Below are 19,939 nucleotides of genomic sequence, written 5' to 3'. Positions count from 1 at the left end.
ACAAATCTGACTCAGTTACACCAGCTCTGTCAGGAGGAATGGGCCAAAATTCACCCAACTTATTGTGGGAGGCTACCTGAAACGTTTGACCCAAGTTAAAGAATTTAAAGGCAATGCTACCAAATACTAATTGAGTGTATGTAAACTTCTGACCCACTGGGAACTTGATTAAAGAAATAAAAGCTGAAATAAATCATTCTCTCTACTATTATTCTGACATTTCACATTCTTAAAATAAAGTGGTGATACTAACTGACCTAAGACAGGTAATTTTTACTAGGATTAAACGTTGGAAATTGTGAAAAACTGGGTTTAAACGTATTTGGCTAAGGTGTATGTAAACTTTCGATTTCAACTGTTTTTTTTTTGTTTTTTTTACCAATCTAACTACATAACAACATAATGGTAATAATGTATTTGAATGGTACATCTCTATTGATAAACTGGGTAAATCAAGATGGTAACTAGGTCTAGTCACAATACAGGTTAAATGCATATTCAATAGGAGTGTATGCATGCATTGTGTTATAGAACAAATATATATGATAATAATGCTGTATTGTCAAATACACTGAATATATGACAAACAATCTCTTTCCCTTCCATTTCAGACTTATTTTATTGTGCTAATCAACAACATTTGCATAGAAGTAGCTTATGTTATATAAAGTTTATGCTGTCTCTTTAACAAGTAATGACGTCATACACGAGGCAAGTCAGTTCGCTGAGTCAGTAGAGCTTGGCTGATAGAGAGACCAATTTTAAGTGGCAATCAGCTTTGAATCAGCTTTGACATTGTTTTGCGAACAGTAATTAACAGTTTCAACATTTCGACATGTATTGTCGCATTATTCAAGTTTGTTAACTTCTGCAGCATGAGTTGGGCACTAACATGATGCAGCCCAGACACCCAGTACAGGTTAAGTGGAGCAGTCACGGTGCTTTTGCACTATAAGGGGGACATCAGCTGTGATGATAGACAGAGTTGATCCGTGAGACACATTTGACAGAAGTACCGAAAGTAACAGAAATTCTAGTACTGAACCGTTTTTAATTTTCTAGTATCTAAAAAGTACAGAAGTTATACCGTGCAACACTAAACACAATACAGATATCTGACTCTGGGTCAGTACAAAGTCCACACTGTGTCCTGCAGGGCATTGGGACATGAGCCAACTCTTTTTTTAGGACGGTGCTCAGGGGACGAGGTGGCTGAGTGGTTAAGGTGATGGACTGCTAATCCATTGTTCTCTGTACGTGTTGGTTCGAATCCCATTCTTGTTGCACAACATTTTATATTGTGGGTTCAATTCCCGCAGGGGTCACATACACATACTAATAATGGATGCACTTACTGTACTGTGTGTCGCTTTGCATAAAAGCTTTTGCTAAGCATATATTTGTAAGTTGTAACTGTGCTGTATGCTGAGGTGGTTTGTACAATGCCTTTTATTTGCAGCCCTGAGGAACTATTGACATTAGGTTCATCCATCAGGGAGCCTGCGCTCTCTCACTCTCACTCTCTCTCTGTCTGTCTGTTTGTGGCTTCTTCATACACTGAATACTTAAGCAGTTAGTGTTAACCAAGACTCATACTGCTGTGGCTGTGTGCCAGTGTCTGACTGTCAATATTGGTTTAGAATTTAGTTTCAAATAAACATAGCTAAGATGGTGACCTCACATGACTATTCCCTATATAGTGCACTACTTTTGACCAGGGCCATAGTCAAGAGTAGTGCACTAGCTACTGTATATAGAGAATAGGGTGCCTGTTGATCACAACCAATATGACTAAAGGATTCAACATGCTCAGGAAATAACACTTTATTGGCACATATAATTGTATCAGTGGAAAATACAGTATGCTTGAGTTAACGCCAATGACTTACATCATGTGGCAGTTAGAACTGAATATTCCAGCACTCTACTTGAACTTTGTCTTTTTAAGTTTGTATGCTGTGCAGAAGGAATCTGATATGTACACTATGTAAATGTCTGTAACAAAGCATTCCAATCACAGACTTTTAGGGCTGGGAATTGCCAAGGACCTCACCATACAATATTATCATGATACTTAGGTGCCGATTCGATATGTATTGTGATTCTTACAATTGTATTGAGATTCCGTACTGCAATTTTATTGCGATTTGATGTTCCACACATATTGCTCACTGTATGTCTGCTACAGAGGGACAAGAGAGAGTCATGAAAAAAATTGTTTTGATCAGTCATGGAAATAAGTGTTGAAAACCTGTTGGCTCACTATTAAAAAGAAGATGGAGGACAAGCTATAGGATGAAAAATACCGGCGTTTTGGCAAAGGTACAGCCGACTAGTGCTAATTAACGCTACCCACAGTAGCATTATAAAATGTTAAAAAATTGCACATAGGGGGGAGGGGGTGTTGGAGTATCCAGGAATTCTCCCAAGTGTTTGTTAGAGTCTAGGAAGGTAATGGTTTTCTGGAACTTGGTCTAAAAACTTCTGGGTTTAGAATCGCTGAAACCAGACAGTGAACTTGTTTTAAAAACCTCTATGTTTAGAACTGCTGTAGCCAGACAGTGAATTTGGTCTAAAAACCTCTGGGTTTAGAACTGCTGTAACCAGACAGTGAATTTGGTCTAAAAACGTCTGGCTTTAGAACCGCTGTAACCAGACAGTGAATTTGGTCTAAAAACGTCAGGTTTTAGAACCGCTGTAACCAGACAGTGAATTTGGTCTAAAAACCTCTGGGTTTAGAACCGCTGTAACCAGACAGTGAATTTGGTCTAAAAACCTCTGGGTTTAGAACTGCTGTAACCAGACAGTGAATTTGGTCTAAAAGCCTCTGTTGTCAGGCAGGTTCATGGTTAAGGCCAAGTCTTCCTACTTCTCGATGACTCAACACGTTATGAAACAGGTTGTGTGTGTGTGTTTTGTATTCTCTTGTGTTTACATGTGGGTGTGGGTAAAGTTGTACTCTAGGTTTTTGCCTGTATCAGTTGAGTGCTTAACAACCCTAACCCCAGTAACCACTGTTTGGTGTGTCTCCACAGGCTGCTATGTGTTACATCCATGTTGCTGCACTGGTGGCAGAATACCTCAACAGGAAAAGTAAGACTGTCTTTCCTCACCTCCCATTTATGCAACTCGTTTCGCTCCACTTGTGTAACACTTTACAGTGTTACATTATTGTCAATTCACATTGTCTTTTGACATTATTATTAGAGGTATTACTTTTGTTAAAACTTAATTATATCTTTTTTTTTTAAATAAACACCAGCATGTTGGCATTCTGTTTACTCCACAATGGACTAAAGCCGTGGCACCTGTATTAGCCTATTATAAGATCTTTATTTTGTCCAGCTGGGATCCTTTGTACTTAACAACCCTGTCCCCAATGTTCCCTCCAAAGAAATTCCGCACTGAGCAAATTTCAGGTGCGCTGGTGCGCAAACTTGAATTATGTGAATATTCTGTGCAACTTCCCGTCGCACGTTTACTGTGAACACTGAGGTTGTACCCGCATGTTCAATGTAGGCCTACATTCCATGAGACTTAAAAAAAAATGTTTTTAAATAAAAACATGCAGGGCTTGACATTAACCTGTTTATCCACTTGTCCTTCAGACAAGGAGGTGACTGAAAATGTTGTTGTTTGATGCAAGAAACCCCTTTACAAAATACAATTTTATTTTTATTGCCATACCATTATTACAGAGAATCTGATAAATATGCTACACTCTGCCTGTTGACTACCTAGCTCATTCAAGCCTTCTGAAAATACAACACTGCCCCTTTATGACATAAAAAAGCTCTTTACTTGACTCACTTTTCAAAGATGGCTAGCAATGTACTCATTTTGTGTTCTTGTAGGAAGCGACCACTCCCTCATTGCTGACTAGAAATTAGCTATATCTGGGCTACTAACTCACTAACTAGCAAAGAATATGAACAAATGTGCACACGTGGCTACATGCAGCTCTCACTTTGATCTCAAAACAAGCGCATCTACTCAGGACCGCTCATGCTGTAAACACAGTCCAGTTCAAAGTGAATGGCAAAGATCCATATATGGCAATGGCTATTTGCATATAGGCCTACTGCAGCTCTGATTGGTTATGGCGCACCGGTCTGTGAATCTTGCATAGTTCGTTCTTTTCTGTATATTACACAGTAGAGTGAAATGTTGATAGTGTTAACTAAAGGGGAAAACTGTAGAAAGTTGAGTGGTGTTAATCTCGTGCTTCTCGGCGCAGGCTCATATTTATTCTGTGTGGCAGTCCGAGGGGAGCTGTCTAACTAATTTCCAAACAAAGCGAGCCGACAGGGAACTGATGCATGATATCACAGCACGAAAAACAACATCTTATCTTTCAGTCTGGCCAGCAACAGGTCCAAAATAAATACACCCATTTAACTGAATCATAATCACAACGTCTACAGTGTCATTGCTTTTCTTGTTCATGATTTAATACATGCTCCATATATTTACTGGAAATCCTTTAATACATCAACCACTGACACCGTAACAAAGAACGTCACTTGGAGCAGCAACACAGTCGGAGAATGCCTCTCCTAAATGATGTGCTGGGCCTCGTCTCATGTTGGCTGAAGTGCGGTCTACTCCCCTCCTACACCCAATATTTGGTGAAAGAATGACGTAAAATATAGGGACTGGAGGTCTGTCTTTTGTTGCTATTGTTACTGTTGTTTTTCTTTCAGAGATGTTCCCCAGTGGCCTGGCAGCCTTCAAGAGGATCACTCTGAACATCGAAGAGGAGGCCGCCATGAAGGAAGACACAGGAATGCAGGATGTCTACTACACAGAGGTTGTGTGTGTGTGGGTGGGTGGGTGGGTGGGTGTGTGTGCGTGCACGTTTGTGATGATATAATGACAATCTTATCTTCATACGGTTATAACCACATAGTTAATGGCAGAGTCAGCAAGACTTTGCTCTCACAGTCACACACAGTATCTGCACGGTTTCGTTTCACGCTCTTACAACATGGTAGCCATGGGATCAGAACAGAGGAGAAGTTTAGCCTCTGGCTCCAACTCTGTCTTCCCTGTGGCTCAGTTGGTAGAGCACGGTGTGTGCAATGCCAGGGTTGTGGGTTGTGGGTTTAATTCCCACAGGGGGCCAGTACAAAAAAACAAAAATATGCATGAAATGAAATGTATTCATTCACTACTGTAAGTCGCTCTGGATAAGAGCGTCTGCTAAGTGACTAAAATGTAAATGTAACGCTCTTAGATGTTGCGGACAGTAACCCACTATGCTGTTTACTTTGTGCATCTACGTCATATCGCTGACTCTACCTTTAATTAACTGTAAATAGAAGGCTCCGGTGGTTGATATAGCATGTTGATTCATCTCTGGTTCGTGGTTGATAGTTTTTTCATATTATAACAGCTGTTGATTTTGGCTTGGCCTGACTGTAGCTCCTGATCTGGTCCCAAATCTGTTTGTGCTATCTTGCCAAGTCCTATGGTCATTCTAATGATTGTGTGTGAGCTCATGTTTTATTATTCTCTTTCAATATTAGAACTGCCGTATTTAGCTTATCTTGTTTACCTTGCCTTCAGAAAGTATTCACATCCCTTGACTTGTTCCACATTTTGTTGTGTTACAGCCTAAATTTAAAATAGATTAAATTGAGTTTTACTGGCCTACACACAATGCCCCATAATGTCAGAGTGGAATTATATTTTTAGAAATGTTTCCAAATTAATAAGAAACAAAAAGGTGAAATGTTTTCAATATTCAACCCCTTTGTTATGGCAAGCCTTAATATGTTCAGGAGTAAAAATGTGCTTAACAAGTCACATAAGTTGCATGGACTCACTCTGTGCAATAATAGTGTTTAACATGATTTTTTTAATGACTACCTTTTTTAAGGTCCCTCAGTCAGGCAGCAATTTTCAAACACAGATTCAACCCCAAAAAACAGGGAGGTTTTCCAATACCTCGCAAAGAAGGGCACCTATTGGTAGATGGGTAAAAAAAAAGCAGACATTGAAAATCCCTTTGAGCATGGTGAAGTTATTAATTACACTTTGGATGGTGTATTAATACACCCAGTCACTGCAAAGATACAGGCATCCTTCCTAACTCAGTTGCTGGAGAGGAAGAAAACCGCTCAGGGATTTCACCATGAGGCCAATGGTGACTTTAAAACAGAGTTTAATGGCTGTGATAGGAGAAAACTAAGGATAGATCAACAACATTCTAGTTAATCTAACTCAAATCAAATCAAAGTTTATTTGTCACGTGCGCCGAATACAACAGGTGTAGGTAGACCTAACAGTGAAATGCTTACTTACAGGCTCTAACCAATAGTGCTAAAAAAAAGGTGTGGGTGGGTGGGTAAAGAAATAAAACAACAGTAAACAGACATTTGAAAATAACAGTAGCAAGGCTATATACAGACACCGGTTAGTCAGGCTTATTGAGGTAGTATGTACATGTGGGTATAGTTAAAGTGACTATGCAAATATGATGAACAGAGAGTAGCGGGGGGGGGGGCAGGGGGAGGGCACACAATGCAAATAGTCCGGGTAACCATTTGGTTACCTGTTCAGGAGTCTTATGGCTTGGGGGTAAAAACTGTTGAAAAGCCTTTTTGTCCTAGACTTGGCACTCCGGTACCGCTTGCCATGCGGTAGTACAGAGAACAGGCTATGACTGGGGTGGCTGGGGTCTTTGACAATTTTCAGGGCCTTCCTCTGACACCGCCTGGTGTAGAGGTCCTGGATGGCAGGCAGCTTTACCCCAGTGATGTACTGGGCCGTTTGCACTACCCTCTGAAGTGCCTTGCGGTCAGAGGCCGAGCAATTGCCGTACCAGGGAGTGATGCAACCGGTCAGGATGCTCTCGATGTTGCAGCTGTAGAACCTTTTGAAGATCTCAGGACCCATGCCAAATCTTTTTAGTTTCCTGAGGGGGAATAGGCTTTGTCGTGCCCTCTTCACCACTGTCTTGGTGTGTTTGGACCATTCTAATTTGTTGTTGATGTGGACACCAAGGAATTTGAAGCTCTCTGCCTGCTCCACCACAGCCCCGTCAATGAGAATGGGGACGTGCTCGGTGCTCCTTTTCCTGTAGTCCACAATCATCTCCTAGTCTTGGTTACGTTGAGGGATAGGTTGTTATTCTGGCACCGCCCGGCCAGGTCTCTGACCTCCTCCCTATAGGCTGTCTCGTTGTTGTCGGTGATCAGGCCTAACACTGTTGTGTCGTCAGCAAACTTAATGATGGTGTTGGAGTCGTGCCTGGCCATGCAGTCGTGGGTGAACAGGGAGTACAGGAGGGGACTGAGCACGCACCCCTGGGGAGCTCCAGTGTTGAGGATCAGCGTGGCAGATGTGTTGCTACCTACCCTCACCACCTGGGGGCGGCCCGTCAGGAAGTCCAGGATCCAGTTGCAGAGGGAGGTGTTTAGTCCCAGGTTCCTTAGCTTAGTGATGAGCTTTGAGGGTACTATGGTGTTGAACGCTGAGCTGTAGTCAATGAATAGCATTCTCACATAGGTGTTCCTTTTGTCCAGGTGGGAAAGGGCAGTGTGGAGTGCAATAGAGATTGCATCATCTGTGGATCTGTTTGGGCGGTATGCAAATTGGAGTGAAAAGAAGGAAGCCTGTACAGAATAAAAAATATTCCAAAACATGCATTCTGTTTACAATAAGACGCTAAAGTAAAACAGCAAAAAATGTCCTGAATACAAAGTGTTATGTATGAGCAAATCCAACACAACACATCACTGAGTACCACTCGCCATATTTTCAAGCATGATGGTGGCTGCATCATGTTATGGGTATGCTTGTCATCGACAAGAGCTAGGGTTTTTTTTGGGATAAAAATAAACAAAATAGAGCTAAGCACAGGCAAAATCCTAGAGGAAAACCTGGTTCAGTCTGCTTTCCAACAGACACTGGGAGACAAATTCACCTTTCAGCAGGACAATAACTTAAAACGCAAGGCCAAATATACACTGGAGTTGCTTACCAAGACGGCATTGAATGTTTCTGAGTGGCCTAGTTACAGTTTTGACTTAAATCGGCTTGAAAATCAATGGAAAGGCTTGAAAATGTCTGTCTAGCAATGATCAACTTGACAGAGCTTGAAGATTTTTTTTAAGAATAATGTGAAAATATTATACAATCCAGGTGTGCAAAGCTCTTAGAGACTTACCCAGAAATACTCACAGCTGTAATCGCTGCCGTTAGTGAATCTAACATGTATTGACTCAAGGGTGTGAATACTTATGTAAATTAGATATTTCTGTATTTCATTTTCAATACATTTATAAAAATGTCTAAAAACATGTTTTCACTTTGTCATGATGTGGTATTGTGTTTAGATGGGTGAGAATGTTTTATGTAATCTATTTTTAATTCAGGCTGTAACACAACAAAATGTGGAATAAGTCTTTCTGAAGGCACTGTACACCAATATAGCAGGCTCTAGCTTGTAATCCACTGATGCCTATTGATGTTGGCTTGGCCCTGGCTGTTTTCACTGACTGTGTTTCCTGGTCTGCCCTACAGGAGGTCTTAGTGGAGCGTCTAGAGCTCTGTGTAGAGGGGCTGTGGAAGGCAGAGAGATACGAGCTGATTACACACGTCGCCAAGCTCATTATCCCTGTCTACGAGAAACGCCACGAGTTCCAGGTACGAGCCAAACACACACAACCATACACACATAAACAAGACTGAAATTTCAATTGAATCATCAAGAACAATGTTTACGCAGTGTCTTTGTAAACTGGAAGCAGCTGTGAGAGGAGTCTATCTGGCTGAATTAGTAGTAGCAGTAGTAATTTTTAAAATACCCAAAACCATTCTGTGATTGAATACAGTTGTCCGTGGGAAAAGGGCTACTTTGTGAATCCCACAATAAGGATTCTATTGTCAGATTGAGACAATTACATTAAAGGACACAGACAATATTGACTACTTCCTGTTTGTCTCTGTGAAGCTTTCCAATACTCTGTCCCTTGTGTTTATACAGCATAAATAAGCTCAGCCAGTCAGTTTATGGAATAAGTCCTCAAACTAAAATACTGTCCATGAGAAGTTTACCCTAATCATGTTCCACTCGCCATCTTCTCATGCTAGGACTGTCTTCTCTTTGGATCTGGCTTTTTTTTTTTTTAAGTAGTGCACTACTTTTGACCAAAGCCTCTATAGGCCCTGGTCAAAAGTAGTGCGCTAAATAGGGAATAGGGCGCCATTTGGAATGCTGACTCTGTGTTGTGTCTGTTGCCAGTGGCACATTTCTGTGGCCTATTTCTGTTCTTACTCACACTCGAGGAGTGAGACACAGATTTTGTTTTAATAGGGTGGTACATAAGCCTCCTGCTGATTTACTGTACATGTCATGCAGTGTAATAGTTCCCGTAAAATATCACACACCCACACACACATACGCACTCATACACCCACACACAGGGTTGCAAAGGGAGGGTCCATTACTGGAAACCAACGTTTCCTCTAAGCTGCGCAATTGCGCAGACAGAGCAGCTCCCCAGGATTGCTGCACAGAGTGCAGAAGAAATATCAGCCCAGGGAGAGAGGAGTTTTCCCTGAAAGTTAACACTATCAATGTTTCCCTTTACTGTGGCAATTGTGATCTAATCAATGCGATATTAGCCACTTTCAATGCAAAATAACAAAACAAACTTTTTGTTGTAGACAGAACGCATCGGAGTAGGATTCTATTGGCATGACTAAGCCCGTACTCTACACAGACCGGTGTGGCATAACCAATCAGAGCTGCAGTAGGCCTATATGCAAATAGATCATTGCCATATATGGATCTGTGCCATTTACTTTGAACTGGACAGTGTTTACAGCAGTGGTCCTGAGTAGATGCGCTTGTTTTGAGATCAAAGCAAGAGCTGCATGTAGCAACGTGTGCACATTTTGTTCATGTCCTTTGCTAGTTAGTGAGTTATTAGCCCAGTTATAGATCATTTGTAGTCAGTAATAGGGGAGTGATTGGTTCCTACGAGCATAAAATGTGGGTACAGCCTCAGTGTTCACAGTAAACTTCACATTCAAGTTTGCACTCAGCAGACCTGACATTTGCTCAGTGCTGTAAAGAATTAGATGGAACATTGCTGTAAACTTTCAAAGTTTACCAGTAAACTACACAAATGTTGGTATCTTTCAAGGATTTTATGTAATCTATTTTAAGACATTTATTGACCGTTTTGGGTACTTCACGTAGCCTAGTGGTTAGTGTTGGGCCAGTAACTGAAAGGTTGCTAGATCGAATCCCTGAGCTGACAAGATAAAAATCTGTCGTTCTGCCCCTGAACAAGGCAGTTAACCCACTGTTCCTAGGCCGTCATTGTAAATAACAATTTGTTCTTAACTGACTTGCCTAGTTAAATAAAGGTTAAATAAAAAATGTGAAATTCAGATCATCTCTAGCCATCTATCTGGCCTTATCACATGTAAAATATACTGAACAAAAAATATAAAAGCAACATGCTATAAGGAAATCAGTCAATCAAAATAAATTCATCAGGCCCTAATCTATGGATTTCACATGACTGGAAATACAAAAATGCAGTGGTGCAAAGTGCTTAAGTAAAAATGCATGAAAGTACTATTTAAGTCGTTTTTAGGGTAACTTTACTTTACTATTAATATTTTTCACAACTTTTACTTTTACTTCACTATATTCCTAAAGAAAATGATGTACTTTGTACTCCATACATTTTCCCTGTCACCCAAAAGTACTCGTTACATTTTGAATGCTTAGTAGGACATGAAAATGGTCTAATTCGCACACTTATCAAGAGAACATCCCTGGTCATCCCTACTGCCTCTGATCTGGCAGACTCACTTAACACAGATGCTTCATTTGTAAATTATGTCTGAGTGTTGGAGTGTGCCTCTGGCTATCCGTAAATTTAAAAAACAAGATGCTGTCTGGTTTGCTTAATATAAGGAATTTGAAATAATTTATATTTTTACTTTTGATACTTAAGTATATCTTCGCAATTACATTAACTTTTGATACTTAAGTATATTTAAAACCAAATACTTGTAAACTTTTACTCAAGTAGCATTTTGCTGGTTGACTTTCACTTTTACTTAAATAATTTTATATTAAGGTATCTCAGTTTTACTCAAGTATGACAATTGGGTACTTTTTCCACCCCTGCAAATATGTCTATGTTGGTCACAGATACCTACAAAAAATGGGCCTCACAGTGTGCCTCAGGATCTCATCACGGTATTTTTGTGCATTCAAATTGCGATCGCTAAAATGCAATTGTGTTCGTTGTCCGTAGCTTATGCCTGCCCATACCATAATCCCACTGCCACCATGGGGCACTCTGTTCACAATGTTGATATCAGCAAACCACTCGCCCACACGACGCCGTACACGGGCGGGGTCTGTGGTTGTGAGGCCGGTTGGACGTAATTCTCTAAAACGACATTGGAGAAATGATCATTAAATTCTCCATCAACAGCTCTGGTGGATTTTCCTGCAGTCAGCATGCCAATTACACGCTCCCTCAAAACAAATGAGAAATGCTCACTAACAGGGATGTAATCAAATTTGAGCACAAAATTTGAGAGTTATAAGGATTTTGTGCATATGGAAAGTTTCAGGGATCTTATATTTCAGCTCATGAAACATGGGACCAACACTTTATATGTTATATTCTATATTGTATTATTATTCAGTGTATATGAAATAATAAAAAATAGAATGCCAGAGCTGTAAAATATTATCCTAAATATAAACCTTTAACTTAGTGAATACCTTTGGTGTTTAATATCCGTGTTTAATATCAGGGAAATATATTTCAATTTTTCTTAAATCCTTATTTATTTATTTACTATGTCCAAATGTATTTGTTGTCAATGTTTCAGCGCCAAACTGGTGGCAGTTGTGAAGAAAACTCGAATAGTTGCAGAGTTCATTTAAAATAATGCCATTGTTGATTAATGCTTTTTTTAAATTAATTAGGCTATTTTCTCTTGAACCATATGGTCTATCTACTAGAAACTCATGGACAATATGGACACAGATATGTTTTAAAAGTTATTCAGGTATAAATTACCAATGTTTCCGATATATATTTTATGTTAATTACAGAAGATTCCAGTAATTTAAGTAAATTACTGGTAACTTTTCAACCGTACATGCACACACATGCATACACTCAACAATGACGTGCACACTAATGAGTAAATACACTCAAACACACATACAAACACACACACTAATACCCAGTTTTGTGTATGTTTCCTTCAGAAACTGAGCCGTCTGTATGACACGCTGCACAGAGCCTACAATAAGATCCTGGAGGTGATGCATACAGGCCGGAGACTACTGGGGACCTACTTCAGAGTGGCCTTCTACGGGCAGGTGGGTCGGCATTATGGACAAAAGATGAAAGACGCAAGTTCACCTTGTGTTTTCCTTCCCATTCTCTTTTTATAGCTGTGAAACACACTTATTCTGGTTCAGACAGAGAGACACTGGGGATGAACTGTAGTCGTTGGCTCCTTTCCGATATCCACACTAGCATACCACTTCTAAGTAAACAATGGATTGGGCATTAACCGGTACGCTAGTATGGACATCAGATTATAAGATAATCATTGTTTAGTATACTGGCTCAACCAATGGTTCTTCTCTTGTCAGGGATGGAGTGCCCGTTACTTGGGGAACTTGTCGCATTAAAAAGAGACCATGCATTTTTGTTGTATATTTTTGAGGTGTTATCTTCCTCTCTCTTCTATTTATTTGGGGGGAGAAAATAACAACAATAGTGCTGGTCTGTCATGTTGTTGGTAGCATCATCGAGGTACCTGTGGTCATCTTTTAACCATATCTGATATCAGTCCACATCCAGTGCCTGTGAACCCAACAATGTGGTGTTCTCTCTTGGTAACTTCCCTACCTGACAGATGGAGATTAGATGAAGGTGGAATTACACCAATCCCTTAGAGGCTAGTGGCCTCTGAGGAGGACGGTTGTGACAGGGCTTAAACGCCGGAGAGAAAAAAACCACCTAGAAGGCTTAGATTAAGTTTCACTTCTCTCTTCAGATATATATGGGACGATGTGTATCTGAGTCTATATGTGATGTTTTTTATTTTGAGTTGTTTGGAGATTCCTAAGGCCCAGTGTCTCAGTTACTTTACAGTATCACAAACAGCCTTGTTTCAGATAGATGGATGTTAGAACATTATGAATTCATGTTTAATTGTAATGTTTTCTGACGCTGTACACTACATAAAAAAAAGCCAATAAAGATATTGTTAAAAATGTATATATTATACATTTTGAGAAAAGCACAGCTGTAAAGCCATATTACAACATATTCCAGGAAATATCAGAGAGCATTATACATTTGTTATATAATGCATTGCTTGTTGTTTGGGGTTTTAGGCTGGGTTTCTGTACAGCACTTTGTGACATCAGTGGATGTTAGAAGGGCTATATAAAAACATTTGATGTATTTATTGCACATTTGGGAGACTAGTTGAATTATGACTGAGTATTTTCCTCCTGAGTAGGCTGCAGCTGTTGTTTTCCTTGCTTAGTAATGAAACCAGCATGAACATCCCACTGCCTCCAATGGCTACTTTGTGTTGTTGACAGGGCTACTTCGAGGAGGAGGACGGTAAGGAGTATGTGTACAAGGAGCCCAAACTCACTGGCCTATCAGAGATCTCTCAGCGCCTTCTAGGGCTCTACGGGGACAAGTTTGGAACGGAAAGCGTCAAGATCATCCAAGACTCCAACAAGGTAGTAACTATGGTGGTGTCCCAAATGGCACCATATTCCCTATTTAGTACACTACTTTTGACCAGAGTCCTATGGGCCCTGGTCAAAAGTTGTCTACTATATAGGGCATATGCTGCCATTTAGGGCACTGCTTACAGGTTCCTAAAAGGGGTAAATAGTACAAACAAATAGTTTGCTTCCTTTATTGGAGTTGGAAACAGCCTCGAGTCGGTTCTATCTAACAAGCCCAACCATACCAATCTCCTATCTCCAACAGGTCAACCCCAAAGACCTAGACACCAAGTTCGCCTACATCCAGGTCACCTTCGTCAAGCCTTACTTTGACGAGAAGGACTGTCCAGAGAAGAAGACAGACTTTGAGAAGTGCCACAACATCAACCGCTTTGTGTTCGAAACGCCATACACGCTGACGGGGAAGAAACATGGTGGGGTGGAGGAGCAATGCAAGAGGAGGAGCGTACTCACAAGTTAGTTAGCTTCACAACCTCTTTTTACAACCTCTTTAAAACCATTCCAAAAAAAATGGTTAGCTTTGCAACTTCATTACAACCAACATAGTTAAAACCAGTTAGCTTAAAAACTACTTAACCTCTTTTACAACAAATAAAACGCTTACAAATAGTTAGTTAGCTTTACAACCTCTTCAAATAAAATGTTATTTGTCTATGTATATGGGGCAGCAGCCTCTAAGGTGCAGGGTTACGTAACCGGGTGGAAGCCGCCTAGTAAAACCTATTTAAAACCATTATTAAAAAAACATTACCTCTATGACCAAAACCTCTATATTTCAACCTTGTTTAGACAAACAGAATACCACTGTTTGTGTGGTGCACTGGAGACAAAGAAGTATACAAGCTTTTCAATTAAAACCTTCATCCACTGTGCACACAGCTTGTTTCATTTCTTATTAGATGAGCTACACTAACATCTAAACTATTTGAGAATTAATAAAGTTCAGAAACCCACTGACGTCATACCATGACTTTTTAAAGCACTAGGCTAGAGACAAGAAATGATGGTGACATCGGTTCCACATTACCCTTAAAGGAAAACGACACTCAAAAACTATCTTTTGATCATTTTTTCATTAGTCCATAGTTTCTTTTGTCCATTTTGCATCATCATGATGATGTGGCCGGTGACACTTTGTTTGCTTCTTGAAAGTTTATTTTATTTAATTTTTTACCCCTTTTTCTCCCCAATTTCGTGGTATCCAATTGGTAGTTACAGTCTTGTCCCATCGCTGCAACTCCCATACAGACTCAGGAGAGGCGAAGGTCAAGAGCCGTGCGTCCTCCGAAACACAACCCAGCCAAGCCGCACTGCTTCTTGACACAATGCCCGCTTAACCCGGAAGCCAGCCGAACTAATGTGTCGGAGGAAACACAGTGCACCTGGCGACTGTGTCAGCGTGCACTGCGCCCGGCCCGCCACAGGAGTCGCTAGTGTGCGATGGGACGAGAACATCCCTGCCGTCCAAACCCTCCCCTAACCCGGACGACGCTGGACCCATTGTGTGCCGCCCCATGGGTCTCCCGGTCGCGGCCGGCTGCGACAGGGCCTGGACTCGATATCTTGAAAACTTGACTGCTGTGATGCAAAACATTTTGGGACTGTATCAACAGAGGACTAATGAATAAAATACCAAAATATAGTTTTTCAGTGGCTTTTTCCTTTAACAGTAGTAAACATTATTCCTTAGAATTGACAGAGAACGTTTACAGCTAACCACTGGCTAATTCCGCTTATGAGGGTACCAGCATTATGATACATTTGATAACTGAAGTGCTATAGGACCATTTAAATGGCTTATATCCACTGCAATTGTTGTATCACATGATGATATAGACATTTTGATTGACCATTGGCCATTTCATGATTACCCCACTGTCACCACTGACATTAAACAACAGCTGGCCTGCCTGTCTCAAATATCTGTCAACATTGCCCACAGACCTGACACACATGATGTTACAAATTGACCAATATGCAGTAAAAGCATTATGTGTGGTTTGTTTTAAGGATGTTGACTCAATGTTGTTGCTATAAAATGATGGTACAAGATGACCTGTTTGTATGTTTGACCCCGGACTGCCAGTTAGTAGACTCTAGCTTCCTAAAGATGTGAAGGTTTCTCAGAAAACCAAGAGAAGGTGAAAGTTGGGTGAAAAATGACTCCAGAATAAAGCTACCTGGAACTGCGCTATTTACTCTCCTCTGACCTGCCAACACATTCCCATACAAGGAGAATAAAGGAAACACTAATGGGAAACATAACCCAGTGTTATCACAATGAATTAACTTTATCGTGTGTTTATATGAGAACTGACTATGTGTGGTGAGTCTCCTGGGCAGCGACCAACACGCTGCCCTTGGCGAAGAATAAATCTGTTTGTGCTCTTGCCAACACCATTGCCGTCGTTTTTCAAGCCAAGTTCTCAAGAGAGCAGGAACAGACTGACCCCCAGGCTAGAGAAATGATCTAAACATTTGTGATAATCGGTTACGTTATAAAGGGGGCGAATATGCTGATTTATGTGTATTTCTCCTGTCCAGCGGCCAACACGTTTCCGTACGTGAAGAAGCGTGTGGAGGTGTTGGGGGAGAAGCAGGTAGAGCTGAAGCCTGTGGACGTGGCCATCGACGAGATGCGGGCGCGCACCGCCGAGCTGACCAAACTCTGCTCCTCCCAGGAGGTGGACATGATCCAGCTGCAGCTCAAACTGCAGGGCTGTGTCTCTGTACAGGTAGACGAGACCTTACTGTAGCCACATCACTGTGTTCGTTTAGTATTTCATTAGGATCTCCATTAGCTGCTGCCAAGGCAGCTGCTACACTCCCTGGGGTCCAAACAGGATGCAGCCAGTGCATGCAAGGAACACCACATACTAGCATCGGACCTTAACACCACAGCAAACTGCAGGGCTGTGTCCCTGTACACGTAGGGGTTAGAAATAACATCTATCAGATCATTTCGCATTTATGCAGGTATTCATGTTTTCATGCCAGAACTTGTAGTGTTGATTTTAGGGTTTGGTCCTCTCTTGCGTTACTCCGTTCGTTGTGTGTATGTTGGTCACGCTAGTCCAGGGCTGCCCAACCCTGTTTCTGGAGAGCTGCCGTCCTGCAGGTTTTCTCTCCAATCCTAAGCTAGCACACTTGATTCTAATAATTAGCTGGTTGATAAGTTGAATGAGGTTAGTTACAACTGGGGTTGGATTGAAAACCTACAGGAGGGTAGCTCTACCGGAACAGGGTCGGGGTTAAAACCTACAGGAGGGTAGCTCTACCGGAACAGGGTCGGGGTTAAAACCTACAGGACGGTAGCCAATGATGTTATCGTTGTGCTACGTGTTGCTCTAGACGACATTGGCAGCATAGTGGTCACCCAGCGCCACCTGAGAGTGAAGCTGAATACCCAAGATATTCATTACTCTTAAAGATTGTTACTTATTCCCTTGTCTTGTGTGCCACAGGTTAACGCTGGTCCGATGGCGTACGCCAGAGCCTTTCTGGACGACTCCAAAACCAGCAAGTCCAACAATAAGAAAGCCATGGAGCTCAAGGAGATATTCAGGTACGTGTAGACTACCCAACCGACAACGCACTACCTTGCCAAGATATCAGCTACTCCGCAATGCACACACTCAAGTTGTGGAGCAAATCATTGAATATGTCATCCCCTTAATGGATAACTAGTATTGATATTTGATGAAGTATGACTTGCTGAACACCACCCTCTGTCCCCATGTAACTGTTGGTGTATGTGTGTGTATCTGTTTGTCTGTACTGTCTATGCAGGAGGTTTGTGGAAGTCTGCAGCATGGCTCTGGACATCAATGAGCGTCTGATCAAGGAGGACCAGTTTGAGTACCACGAGGGCCTGAAGGGCAACTTCAAAGACATGGTGAAGGAGCTGTCGGACATCATCCATGAACAGGTAACATGGGGGGAGGGGAGGAGCTGTCAGACTTCATCCATGAACAGGTGACATGGGGGGAGGGGAGGAGCTGTCAGACATCATCCATGAACAGGTGACATGGGGGGAGGGGAGGAGCTGTCAGACATCATCCATGAACAGGTGACATGGGGGGAGGGGAGGAGCTGTCAGACATCATCCATGAACAGGTGACATGGGGGGAGGGGAGGAGCTGTCAGACATCATCCATGAACAGGTGACATGGGGGGAGGGGAGGAGCTGTCAGACATCATCCATGAACAGGTGACATGGGGGGAGGGGAGGAGCTGTCAGACATCATCCATGAACAGGTAACATGGGGGGAGGGGAGGAGCTGTCAGACATCATCCATGAACAGGTGACATGGGGGGAGGGGAGGAGCTGTCAGACATCATCCATGAACAGGTAACATGGGGGGAGGGGAGGAGCTGTCAGACATCATCCATGAACAGGTGACATGGGGGGAGGGGAGGAGCTGTCAGACATCATCCATCAACAGGTAACATGGGGGGATGGGAGGAGCTGTCGGACATCATCCATCAACAGGTGACATGGGGGAGGGGAGGAGCTGTCGGACATCATCCATGAACAGGTGACATGGGGGGAGGGGAGGAGCTATCAGACATCATCCATGAACAGGTGACATGGGGGAGGGGAGGAGCTGTCAGACATCATCCATGAACAGGTGACATGGGGGAGGGGAGGAGCTGCCAGACATCCATGAACAGGTGACATGGGGGAGGGGAGGAGCTGTCAGACATCATCCATGAACAGGTGACATGGGGGAGGGGAGGAGCTATCAGACATCATCCATGAACAGGTGATATGGGGGAGGGGAGGAGCTGCCAGACATCATCCATGAACAGGTGACATGGGAGGGGAGGAGCTGCCAGACATCATCCATGAACAGGTGACATGGGGGAGGGGAGGAGCTGCCAGACATCCATGAACAGGTGACATGGGGGGCTCCCCATAATCATAGCCCCTGTCAGCCTTACAAACACATACAGATGCACACAAAATGACAAACAGAAATTCTTTATTTTGGGCTCTGGCTCTCATAATATTCCTGACCACACTCCTAGGCTCTCATCCCTCCTCCCTAGGCGCTCATCCCTCTCTTTCTCTCAAGCAAACCCTTTGTCATTTAGCAGACTCTCTTATCCAGAGCAATTTACGGGAGAAATTAGGGTTAAGTGCCTTGCTCAAGGGAACATCGGCAGATTTTTGTAACCTAGACTGCTCAGGGATTCAAACCAGCAACCTGTTGGTTATAGGCCCAACACTCTTAACTGCTAGGCTACCTGCCGCAATAATGGTTTTCTTTGACCAAGGTCATATCTCATGACCTGAATCTATTTTTCTCTCACATCTCTTTCTCCTGACTGTATTTTGGTAGCAAATTAAGTATTTTTGTGTCTTAATGTTTTCTTTACTTTTCTGTCCATAGCACTAACTTGTCCCTTTCTTCTGTCTATGCTGCCCCTTACTGCGCCTTAGATTTAAGAAATGCCAGGTAATGTGATACCCTCTGGAGTTATGTTGCATTTTCATTTCTACTTGGAACATACACTGGTCATCACCTCCTTAACCTCCCTTTATTCAGTCAGTGAGTAAAGCTGTTTGTGGGTTGATATTCACTGGGTGTACAAAACATAAGGAACACTTGCTCTTTCCATGACAGACTGACCAGGTGAATCCAGGTGAAAGCTATGATCCCTTATTGATGTCTCTTGTTAAATCCACTTCAATCAGTGTAGATGAAGGGGAGGCGACAGGATACAGAAGGATTTTTAAGCCTTGAGACAATTGAGACATGGATTGTGTATGTGTGTCATTCACAGGATGAGTGGGCAAGACAAAATATTTAAGTGCCTCTGAACTGGGTATGGTAGTAGGGAAAAGGGGGGTGCAACTCAGTATTAGGAAGGTGTTCTTAATGTTTTGTACACTCAGTGTATGTGGCAACGCTGTGTCTGTCTGGGTGTGCCGCATCAAACCTCCAATCACTCCAGGTGGCTTTAGCAAACGCTCAATGTATTTGAACGCAGGTCTGTGTCCCCATGCTGTTCTGGCAAGACGCCCTGGGCTCCATTTTGACTGCAATAACGTCTGGATTTGTCACTTATTTTCAAAAACTCCATTATATGTGCGTATTCCTGCGACGCATGTATTGCTATCACATGACTGGTTGACCAATGATGGTAATGATGTAT

At 42.2% G+C, this 19,939-nt stretch overlaps 1 protein-coding gene across 3 annotated transcripts in view; it reads left to right on the top strand.

Annotated features, from left to right (window-relative positions):
• dock11 (dedicator of cytokinesis 11) overlaps window positions 1–19,939 on the top strand; it is a 112,508-nt gene that overhangs the window by 90,565 nt on the left and 2,004 nt on the right. For 2 of the 3 annotated variants that reach the window (XM_014206851.3, XM_014206849.3), the window contains 9 exons: window positions 3,036–3,093; window positions 4,704–4,810; window positions 8,530–8,652; window positions 12,263–12,376; window positions 13,619–13,765; window positions 14,022–14,232; window positions 16,322–16,512; window positions 17,242–17,342; window positions 17,567–17,705. In XM_014206851.3, the coding sequence (XP_014062326.3) occupies window positions 3,036–3,093; window positions 4,704–4,810; window positions 8,530–8,652; window positions 12,263–12,376; window positions 13,619–13,765; window positions 14,022–14,232; window positions 16,322–16,512; window positions 17,242–17,342; window positions 17,567–17,705 (1,191 nt within the window). Of the gene's footprint in view, window positions 1–3,035; window positions 3,094–4,703; window positions 4,811–8,529; window positions 8,653–12,262; window positions 12,377–13,618; window positions 13,766–14,021; window positions 14,233–16,321; window positions 16,513–17,241; window positions 17,343–17,566; window positions 17,706–19,223; window positions 19,240–19,939 lie in introns of all 3 variants that reach the window. The other variant, XM_082977476.1, reaches the window with a different exon arrangement.

This window comes from Salmo salar, chromosome 07, assembly GCF_965601325.2.
Source record: "Salmo salar chromosome 07, fSalSal1, whole genome shotgun sequence".
Taxonomy (NCBI): domain Eukaryota; kingdom Metazoa; phylum Chordata; class Actinopteri; order Salmoniformes; family Salmonidae; genus Salmo; species Salmo salar.
Note: the sequence above shows the minus strand (reverse complement) of the source record. Positions and strands in the feature narration are given on the sequence as shown.